The sequence below is a fragment of the Mytilus edulis genome, chromosome 11 (genome assembly GCF_963676685.1).
Source record: "Mytilus edulis chromosome 11, xbMytEdul2.2, whole genome shotgun sequence".
NCBI classification, from domain to species: Eukaryota; Metazoa; Mollusca; class Bivalvia; order Mytilida; family Mytilidae; genus Mytilus; species Mytilus edulis.
This window is the reverse complement of record NC_092354.1, coordinates 8,618,829-8,630,785: the sequence shown is the minus strand read 5'-3', so window position 1 is coordinate 8,630,785 and position 11,957 is coordinate 8,618,829. Positions and strand designations below refer to the sequence as shown.

Sequence of the window (11,957 nt, the reverse complement as noted above, 5' to 3'; positions counted from 1 at the left end):
AATTATGGGCCCAGTTTTCAAGTTGGTCCAAATTGGGGTCCAAAATCAAACTTTGTTTGATTTCAACAAAATTTGAATATATGGGGTTCTTTGGTATGCTTAATCTAACCATGTATTGATATTTTTTATTTTTGGACCCTGTTATCAAATGTGGCCACATTGAAGTCAAAAGGGTCCAAAATTAAACTGTTAGATTTCAGCAAAAATGTAATTCTTGGTATTCTTTGATATTCTGAATAAATCCATGGCCATGTATTTAGATTTTGGATGATGGACCATAGTATGTAAAAAAAAACTATTTTGTAGTTCATTAGACCACACTTATTCTGTGTCAGAAACCTATGATGTGTCAACTATTTGATCACAATCCTAATTCAGAGCTGTATCAAGCTAGAATGTTGTGTCCATTTTTGCCCCAACTGTTCAGGGTTTGACCTCTGTGGTCGTATAAAGCTAGCCCTGCAAAGCATCTGGTTTAATTTGTTGGTTACGTTTCCAAATTGGTCTACATTAAGATGCAAAGGCTCCAAAATTACATGAAGTTTGATTTTTTGGTTCTTTTTTCAAATTGGTCTACATTAAGGTCCAAAGGGTTCAAAATTACACTTAGTTTGATTTTAACAAAAAATGAATTCTTTGGATTCTTTGATTAGCTCAGTTAAACTATATTTAGATTTTGTTATTTAGGCCTAATTTTCACAGTGTTTCATTTTATTTATTTTTTACATTCCAGTATTTTTACAAGATGACAAAGTCTATCAATTGCTGTCTTTGTAAGAAAAGATGCCAGCTGAATAACAGAAGACGATGCTTCAGTGGTGTAATAAAGACATTCCTAACAGAAAAATTGCAGAGATGTGTCCAAGAAACAGACAGGTTATGTGCATCTTGTACCGCAAAACTTTATAAACAAGTAAAAAACTGCAATAAAACAATTAGATCTCGCTCCATTGAGATAAACAATTCTGGGGAAAATAATGAAGCACATATTCCTGGAGCATGTGCAGCTAATGTTTTCACATCACCAAAGTCAATAAGGCTAGAAATTAAATCTGCACCAAAAACACACAGGTACTGCATTGTATGTAAGAAGGAAGGAAATACGAGGCATCGTCTGGTAACAATTACATCAGAAGCCAGAACACAATCATTTATTGAAAAAGGAATTTTCATTAACCAAAAAAGTCGATGTTGCAAAATACATATGGAAAGCAGGTTTTTTAAGATACAAGCATTAGATGTTTTACAGTCATCAAAACAGCATGAGTACTTCTCTCGTACTGACATAATAGGTCTCTTAAATGATTTAAGAGCAATAATGAAAATGACATCTTCACGTTTAAACTTTGATATACCTGCACTCATGACTGAAGAAAATTATAATGACTTGACAGGACTGAGTAAGGAGCAGTTTTGTGATTTACTGGGATACATGTCAACTGTTAGGAGTTCTGGAGTAAGATCAGTAAGAACTTGCCTTGGAGTATTTCTTACCAAGCTCCGTGTTGGGTTGTCAAACAAAATTCTGGGAACAGTCTTTGGGTTGAAAACATCTCAGGTACAGAGAATTATCCATGCAGCAAGAAGAACATTAATGGAAACCTTTGTTCCACATACACTAGGTTTTCAGCATATAAGTCACGAAGATTTTGTTACAAACCATACAACACCAGTAGCTAAGCAATTATTCACTACAGATCCAAGACAAGCTGTAATCGTCCTCGACGGTACATACATTTTCATTCAAAAAAGTAGCGATTACCATTTCCAAAGAATGTCTTACAGTATGCACAAACACCGCCCATTGGTCAAACCTATGATTATTGTAGGAACTGATGGCTATATTCTGTCAATCTTAGGGCCTTATTTTGCAGATGGTCACAATAACGATGCATCCATAACTAAACATGCAATAACAAACAACCTGGAGAACATAACAGCATGGTTACAAGATGATGATATTTGCATTGTAGATAGGGGTTTCAGGGATGCAGTTCAATACTTAGAAGATCAGGGATATATGGTTAAGATGCCTGTTTGTATGGTGAAAGGGAAAAAAAAGTTGACCACTAATGAAGCTAATCTGACTCGCTTGGTAACTAAATGTCGTTGGGTTGTAGAAAGCACGAATGCCAGATTGAAACAATTTCATTTTTTTGAAAAGGTGGTTCCAAATACCATGATTTCCAGTATTGGTGATTAAGTAAAAATTACTGGTGGAATACTAAATAAATACAAACGACCTCTTGTCTGCAACCCTGAAAATGAAGAGGTAGCAAAGAAGATGCTTGACCGCTCAGTCTTAGTAAACAGTCTGCAAACGTATGTAGAAGAGAACAACTTGATAAGACGGAGAACAGTATACCTACCAATTAATGCTTCTGGCACAGTACTTGAAAATTTTCCAAAGCTGACAGAGGAAATGTTAAGGGATATCACATTAGGTATCTACCAGCTAAAACAGGCACCAGGATACACCAGGGAACATCTCTCTGAATCCGGAAATTATGAATTATTACTTTGCAAGGAATCTGAAACTCTTCTGCAAGTCAAAATTCAATCAAGACATTCCAAATCTACCATCCATACATTATGGATTGACTACAATGCTGGTTCAAGTGTGCAAAAACCTGTAAATGGATGGTACTGCACATGCAAAGTTGGGGCTAGGATGGTGGGCTGCTGTGCACATGTGGCAAGTGTGCTGTGGTATCTGGGACTAGAGAGGCACATGAAAAGTCTCAAACCATCACGTTTATCAGGAAATACCTCCATATCATATGCACATACCAGTACACTGTCAGTTAATCCCTCAACATCAGCTGGTATTGAAGAGTAGACAAAAGTTCCTTATCAGTAAAACTTAATTAGTAGATAGATAAGATTGATTTGTATTTAGATATTTTTAATTGTTTGAATTGAGTTCATGTTATCTGATACTTATCTTCCTCCTTCCTTATAAATAAGAACTTCATAAAATCAAACCATTTAACCTGTAAATTGGGAAATCTATATATAGCTAGTAACTTTTACAGATGAAGAATTTAATAAACCTTGGATAATTGAAATTTTTTAGTAAATGCTATTTCTTACCAAATCTATTTGTAGCAGGAAATCTATAAACTAAACACCAGTAGCTTGTATTTATATTGCATATTTTATGATTTTTTTTTATAAATACGTTACTTGTAGGTTTTATAAGTACTTTAATATGGTTCAAAATATGGAACTCAATCAGAAGAGACATTTAATTTTTTCATCTAATAACTGCATTCATGGACTAGTCTATTTATCCATAAATCTTCCACAGACACAGCTCTGATCTTGTTACTTTTTAAAGTCCACCATCAAATACTTTACAAATAACCTAATTAAAAAACTCATGATAGATGGAGGAAATTCTATTTAAAAGAGAGAAAGAGCAAAAGAGAGACAATAAGAGAGGGCATGAGAGAAAGAGGGAGTTTGTGTGAGTTGATATCCCTGCTATTTATGATTGATGTACTTATTTGATTTCATACACTGTGTCTCAATGATAGATATGGTAAATATAGAGATTTACAGAAAAAGAGAGAGAGACTATGAGAGTATGTGTGTGTAAGTTGATTTCCATGTTTCTTATAATGTAGTCATTTTATTGAATACAATGCATTTCAATGATAGTATGGGAAATAGAGAGATTTATAGAGGGACAGACAGACAGATAATTTGTGTGTGTAAGTTCATATCCTTATTACTTGACAGACAGACAGACAGACCAGACAGACAGACAGACAGACAGACAGACAGACAGAGACAGATAGACAGACAGACAGACAGAGACAGACAGATAGACAGACAGACAGACAAACAGACCAAACAGACAGACAGACAGACCAGCAGACAGACAAACAGACAGACAGACAGACAGACAGACAGACAGACAGACAAGACAGACAGACAGACACTGTTACCTATAATGTATTTATTTTATTGCATTTCCATGATAGTATGAAAATTAAAATGATATACAGGCAGACAGACAGACAGACACTGTTACCTATAATGTATTTATTATATTGCATTTCAATGATAGTATGGAAAATTAAAATGATATTTATTTTTCAAAGTTGGGTTATTTTCTTTAATACCAAAATCAAATCTGGTAAACAGAGTTCATCTCAGGATGACACAAAACTACCTTCTTCTAAGAAAAATGTGTAATGATTCAGAGGTAAAAAAGTATATTTTGGATACAAAGAAAATGTGACACTCTATTTATACAGATTTTGTGATAACAAAAATGATTCTTTGAAGAATGAACAGAAAACAAAAGTAAACTAAAGGTTGGGAGTTTCTTAATGTGAGTTGAATTAAGAAAAACAAAACACAGAACTTTCAAAAAATACAAAAGCAAATACTGTAAAAACAGACAACCACGATTATCCTACCTATCTGGAAAGAATCCTAACATACAAAAAAGGCAATGCTGAAACTCTGCATACAATACATCTTCCCTTGCAACCATGCATGTAATAAAACCTATAGTGACTGTTAAATACTCTACTAGTATGCTGGAAAAATCCGAAAATACAAACTTTGTTATGCTGCTACATTAAGAAAGTTACTGCAGCCTATATACATGTAAAGAAATCAAAGAAATATCGAAATCAATCATATGATTTCTACACAACTAATAATAAAAAAAAATGGTTGCTATGCAAAATTGACGTTGCTAGGTAGTTTTATATGACAGAACCAATCTGAAATTTATGCATAGGCAAATATAGCTTGCATGAAGGAATTCTTTGTTGTTGTCATGCAATAAAAATTGAATATGCAAATTCAGATTTAATTGCCTGAAATGGTATGGTTGCTATGTAAAATACATGTTGCTAGGTAGTTTTTAAGCTAAAAACCAGTCTGAAACTGATGCATGCAACAAACTAGCTTGTTTGTAATAAAATGTTGTTGTCAAACACCAAATGAAAGTTATATGTTTAAATACATGTATAAAATGCACGAAATAGTATGGTTGCTATGGAAAATACATGTTGCTAGGTAGTTTTTATGGAAAATACCACTCTTAAACTGTTTCATCGGAAAATCAAGCCAGTATGTATGAATTATTTATTTGTGTCATGCGATTTAGAATGTATGTGCAAATACATACTATAAATGCCTAAAATAGTAAGGTTGATATGCAAAATCTACGTTGCTAGGTAGTTTCTAAGCAAAATACCAGTCTGAAATGAATTTATGGGATAAACTAGCTTGTTTGTATTAATTCTATGTTGTTGTCACACACCTAATGTAACTTGTGTGTGCAAATACATACATTACATGCCTGAAATAGTACGGTTGCTAAGCAAAATATTATGTGTTATGTAGTTGCTATGCATAAAACATTTATTTTCTTTGTTGAAGGAAACATAAAACCTTATACAGATTATCAATATAATATAAGTTAACATAATATTACACCAAAAACCACTTAAAAAATAGATTTTTGACGAAACACAGGCACTGCAAGTTTGATTTTAGAAACCGGTTGCTAGGCAACCAATAAGTCACGGGGACAAATAAAAGTTGTTATTTTTTAAGTACCTGCCCAAGGTCTATCGATGGTATGAATATGAACAGGTTCTGAGAGGGGGCCAAAAATGACCCTTATCATATATCGTCCTTTAACCACTTTATGGATAATTTATTCAAATGTTACCTTAAATTGATTATATTCTTAGAATAATTGTATGTAATATAACAGCAAACCTGTTTTTGGTATATTGATCATTTTCAAGCATTTTTCTGTAAATTTCACAATTATTAGGATAATTGCATTTGATGTTACCTTAAATCGGTCATATGACCAAGATACTTTCTAATATGTATTGACAATTGTATTTGAAGTCAACTTGAACCAATCTAACCTTTATAATAAAATTGTAAAAATTTTCAGTAAATTTAACCACTTTATGGATAATTTATTCAGATGTTACCTTAAATTGATTATATTCTAGGAATAATTGTATGTAATATAACAGCAAACCTGTTTTTGGTATATCGATCATTTTCAAGCATTTTTCTGTAAATTTGACAATTATTTGGATAATTGTATTTGATGTTACCTTAAACCGGTCATATGACAACGATACTTTATAATATTCATTGACAATTGTAATTGAAATCAACTTGAACCAACAAAACCTCATTATAAAATTGTAATATTTCAGTACATTTAACCACTTTATGGATTATTTATTCAGATGTTACCTTAATTTGATTATATTGTTAGAATAATTGTATATAATATAACAGCAAACCTGTTTTTGGTATATTGATCATTTTCGAGCATTTTTTCTGTAAATTTGACAATTATTTGGATAATTGTATTTGATGTTACCGTAAATCGGTCATATGACCAAGATACTTTCTAATATGTATTGACAATTGTATTTGAAGTCAACTTGAACCAACCTAACCTTTATAACAAAATTGTAAAATTCTTCAGTAAATTTAACCACTTGATGGATAATTTATTCAGATGTTACCTTAAATTGATTATATTCTTAGAATAATTGTATGTAATATAACAGGACACCTGTTTTTGGTATATTGATCATTTTCGAGCATTTTTCTGTAAATTTCACAATTATTAGGATAATTGTATTTGATGTTACCTTAAATCGGTCATATGACAAAGATACTTTCTAATATTTATTGCAATTGTAATTGAAATCAACTTGAAATAACCAAACCTTTTTTAATAATATTGTAAAATGTTTTAGTAAATTTAACCAGTTTATGGAAAATTTATTCAGATGTTACCTTAAATTGATTATATTCTTAGAATAATTGTATATAATATAACAGCAAACCTGTTTTTGGTATATTCGCAATTTCAAGCATTTTTCTGTAAATTTGACAATTATTTGGGTTATTGTATTTGATGTTACCTTAAATCGGTCATATGACCAAGATACTTTCTAATATGTATTGACAATTGAATATGAAGTCAACTTGAACTAACCTAACCTTTATTATATAATTGTAAAATTTGTCAGTAAATTTAACCACTTTATGGATAATTTATTCAGATGTTACCTTAAATTGATTATATTCTTAGAATAATTGTATGTAATATAGCAGCAAACCTGTTTTTGGTATATACATCATTTCAAGCATTTTTCTGTAAATTTGACAATTATTTGGATATTTGTATTTGATGTTACCTTAAATCAGTCATATGACCAAGAGACTTTCTAATATGTTTTGACAATTGTATTTGAAGTCAACTTGAACCAACCTAACCTTTATAATAGAATTGTAAAAATTTTCAGTAAATTTAACCACTTGATGAATAATTTATGCAGATGTTTCCTTCAATTGATTATATTCTTAGAATAATTGTATGTAATATAACAGCAAACCTGTTTATGTTATATTTATGATTTTCAAGCATTTTTCTGTAAATTTGACAATTATTAGGATAATTGTATTTGATGTTTCCTGAAATCGGTAATATGACCAAGATTCTTTCTAATATGTATTGACAATTGTATTTGAAGTCAACTTGAAACAACCAAACCTTCTTTATAAAATTGAAATATTTCTTGAAATTTAACCACTTTATGGAAAATTTATTCAGATGTTACCTTAAGGTGGCTCACCCCAATAGTGACCCCCGGTAGATTTTTTTTATTTTCACTTATTCTGTAGATTTTTTTATGCTGAATCCAAAAATGCAAAGAAAAAAGGGGGTCACCAGGCTCGTTTTCCCCTCAAATTGAAGCGAAATGTGCGATTTTGACCCTTTTTCCAAACATGTCCACCCTTACAACAATAACGGTTACATCAAATTCAAAGAGTTTTAAAACCAAGTCAGTATGATTTTTATGTGAAAAAACCTTAGAATTTGAAATGTAAACCTTTCCCGTTGTTGTTTTTGACTTAAAAATCTTTTTATTTTCAGATTTATGTCTAAATTTTGCATTTTCTAATTTCAGTTTAAGGCAAAAAATATTGATTGAATCGATTTTTCGTAAAATTTTCCCGGTAGATTTTTTTTAAAAACAGATATGTCAAAGCTATGAACTTTTCGAGCATTTTAAGGTAAAATAAAATGGGGGTCACCAGGCTTTTAAAAAAGTTACGAGCTTTTGTTTAACCCCTCTACTCCATAAGGTCTGATTTCAATGCAGTCCATTAATTACTTAATTGTGAATTCTTTATTGGTGGCTTAAATAAAATAATGTTTGAAATTATATTAATAAACGATGGCTGAATATAAATGTGATTATCGTATGACTGTTTGTTATCAAGAAGCGAAACTTTGATTATTTAGGTGAAACTACGGTAATTTTGTCTGGCGCGAGTTGCTTCCCTCTAATTTGGCGCCATTATTGGACCAGAGGAATTTCAAGGTCGCCACGCCGAGCAGCATACTACATTGATGAATACGACCATTTACATACATAACAGACATTGTGGTGAATATACAACGATGAAGGTAGAGTTATTGCATAAGAAAACATATATTTCGATATTTAAGGCAGCCAAATGTTACCAGTATCACGAAAAATACAAACTTGGGGACTGTCTCAAAATACTCGCTACTGTTGAAAAGCACTGCGACTGAGACCTTGTACGAGCTCAATTTCTGTTCCATGTTTAATTGTTACAGCTGGTATCTTATTTATGTGTTTATCTTAGTATTTTCACCTTACTGGCAATTTGTAAACATGTCTGGCCCGTTTTGAGAGATATCCGTGTGCAAACGGACGAAGAGGAGGGGATGGCATCTAGCTACTATGAACCACCACAACTGTCATTTTTACGCTACTGTTAGTGTCAATGAATAAGCCTTTTTAATCATCATTTGGTAAATCTAATTTCGTAGCCAAGTTACATAGAGTTAGGGTCATATGTATATGGGGTACCCCATAACTTCCCTAGGGCTAGTCCAAATAATTATGACGTCTTGAAAGGCTATTATATTTTTTTTCTTTGACGCCTTACATCGACGTCGATGTAAGGCGTCAAAGAAAAAAATTATAATAGCCTTTCAAGACGTCATAATTATTTGGACTTTTTTTATTATATTTTTTTTCTTTGACGCCTTACATCGACGTCGATGTAAGGCGTCAAAGAAAAAAATTATAATAGCCTTTCAAGACGTCATAATTATTTGGACTACCCTAGGGCATGCGCAGTTTCTACTCCCTTGTCCCAACTATATTTCCCTTCCCTTTTACCCTAAAATTTTCTCCTCTTACTTCGTATTCCATCTCCTTGTTCCAAGACAAAATAAAAATGACAACATGTATTTCCAAGATAACCCTTTTCTCTGATCCCTCATTCCCCTGTCTCCTTACCCCTGTCCACCCCCTCTAATAATAATCAATTAAGGTTCTCAAGGGTTTTGATTGACTTGGTTTTTTTGTTGTTGAGAATATGACATAATTGGCCTATTTAGTAAATGATAACCTTTACAGTAGGAGGCAATACATCTGTACATCTTTTAAACATATATATATATTGTATTTAAAACAACATATTATATGCGTTCTCAAGGAAAAACAAAAACACTTAAAACAAACCTATTATCAAATAAACACATATTAATATAGACCATTCTACTTCTTTTAAGCTCTGTAGATATAAATTAAATCCAATCATACATTTTTAAATGCCCTCAAAATATTTTTTTGAAGTAATGTGTTTTTATTTAAAATATTTACATGATATACATGTAGCAAAAAAATGCAGATGACAACTACTTTTGGCCAGGTACTGTATTTTGAGTTGAAAATAATTGTTGCTTTGTGAATAGTAATTTTTAATAAATACAAAATTTGTGTATCCCATATTCCAAATAGGGTACAAAAAGCCTCAGCATAATTTATTCATGAGGACTGCATGAGCTGCATTTTCAAAATTGAAGGCAGCCGAACAGCAAGAAGCCTTTATTCAACCTATAGAAACAAAATAACTATTTACACTTGTTGTGCATGTAATTATATTTTGTTTGCTCGTTATTGATCAAAACAAATTCTTCATTATTTTTACACCATAGTGGCAGGGGCATTAAGTTAAATTATCTTTGCATTGTCAGTCTTATCAAACTTGCATGTTCGTCCGAAATTTGTTTTCTGTTCTCTAACTTCAGTTTGCCTCTACCAATATTTTTAAACTAAATAAAATTCACAATTAATGCATATATATTATTCTTGTTACCAACAAACACACATGAAGTTTGAATTTTTGGTGGGGTTGCATTTACTTTTCTAGAGTTATGCCCCTTTACAAATTTTAAAATAGCTAAAGTTTTGTTCCTTTCTTTAACACAAGTTTGCTTTATCCAAATATTGTGATACTTATATGCAATGCTTACTACAACACAACTCAGATAAAGTAAAAATTTGGGTGGTGTCACTCTTTTCATTCTTTACATGCAAGCGGCTGCTCATCTGTGTCCTATGGACACATTCTCCATTATGAATTAGTCTCATCTGTATGCTTTTGAATATCAATAATTGTTGATTTTCTGACAGAATTACTCTGATATTTAATTTCAGGCTGCAAGTACATTTGTACATGTACATGCAAATGGAAGGAGTGATCTTGGAATGTTCAACTTTACTTGGAATTATTGGCACAGTACTGACAGAATTTTATGAGAAGCCAGTATCATCTAGCCTTGCAACCGGAAACTATGTGTAAAGTGCTGAAACTTAAGAACAACATTCTACATGTATATGCAATATGTGTTGCCACAATACAATTGAGGAGCAGAGGTCAACTATACATTGGAACTACATGTATATGCCTTAGTGCTGTCAAAATCCTTAAAAAATGCAATCAAAAGGACCTGCTTCACCTACCTGTCCCAATGATGAATAAAGATCACATATATATATATATTGAGTCTTATAAAAAAAACAGTGAAGGAGAATAAAAATTATGAAGATATAGAGCTGATCAGCTTATGATTGTACATGTACATGACGTATAAATGGCAACAATGCTTACATTTATACTAGAACATTTAAATTAACAATATTACATTTGTAATACATGTTTTATAAATTTGATCTCAGAGACATCTGAGGAATAAAATCAATAACGTTTCAAAAATTTGATTTAGTTGAGCCTTTTTTTACGCCTGTTTTCAGGAGGTAATATGGTATACCATTGACTGTCAGTCGTCAACATGGTCGGCATATACTCATTTAATAAATACTAAAAGGTACATGTAGTAGATAAACTATTTGTGTGCAATACATGTAGTTTACAATTCTGTCAATTACAATGTATCATGGACCACATAATCATTTGTATGGTTCATTGATCAACAGTAAGTCCTCTTTTTTCATATGCTATATTGTGTAATCAATAGGTCATCTTCATGTATATTTGGTGGACGTTAAGCAACCAACAATCAATCAATCATGTATATTTGTGTATTAAATGTATTATAACAAATTAAAATATCAAATAAGAGGATGTGATATGATTGTAAATGAGACACAAGAGACCAAACAACACAGAATTAACTATACATGTAGGTCACCATACAGACTTCAACAATGAGTAAAACCTATTCTGCATAGTTGGTTTTAAAGGCCTCGAAATGACAAATGAACAATTTAAAACGATTCAAATGAGAAAACTAATGGGTGATTTATGTACAAAATAATGAATAAAAAACAAAAATGTCTGTCTTGCAGGGTTTATCTGAACTTAACCTAATTTCATGGATTTGTCTATTTCTTAATTCTAAATATGTTTCAAAATATTTGGTTGATGGGATGATTGTTAGAGAGTCTGACATAGGGTACGGGCTCATTGGTTGATAACATTGCAAATAACTGTAGCCGGTCCCGCTTTGGCAGTCAGTTCCCACAATGTCACTGGAGGAATAAAATAAGAAAACAAATGGTATAAGAAAAGAAATGAATCATAATTTCCTGTCGATA

General features: G+C 31.7%; 1 protein-coding gene and 1 long non-coding RNA gene across 2 annotated transcripts; both read left to right on the top strand.

Moving 5' to 3' along the window:
- Positions 1 to 640: 640 nt before the first annotated feature.
- On the top strand, positions 641 to 3,410 carry LOC139495066 (uncharacterized). Its single transcript, XM_071283218.1, has one exon. It carries the CDS (start codon positions 746 to 748, stop codon positions 2,201 to 2,203), a length of 1,458 nt encoding a protein of 485 aa, XP_071139319.1. The 5' UTR covers positions 641 to 745; the 3' UTR covers positions 2,204 to 3,410.
- A 4,961-nt stretch (positions 3,411 to 8,371) lies between these two features.
- Positions 8,372 to 11,115, top strand: LOC139495076 (uncharacterized). Its single transcript, XR_011657254.1, has 2 exons — positions 8,372 to 8,488; positions 10,557 to 11,115. It is a non-coding gene; the product is annotated as an uncharacterized lncRNA (long non-coding RNA).
- Positions 11,116 to 11,957: the final 842 nt, after the last annotated feature.

Excerpts from the sequence above, each read along its gene's own strand:
- LOC139495066 (XM_071283218.1), top strand. The coding sequence starts at position 746 with ATGACAAAGTCTATCAATTGCTGTCTTTGTAAGAAAAGATGCCAGCTG.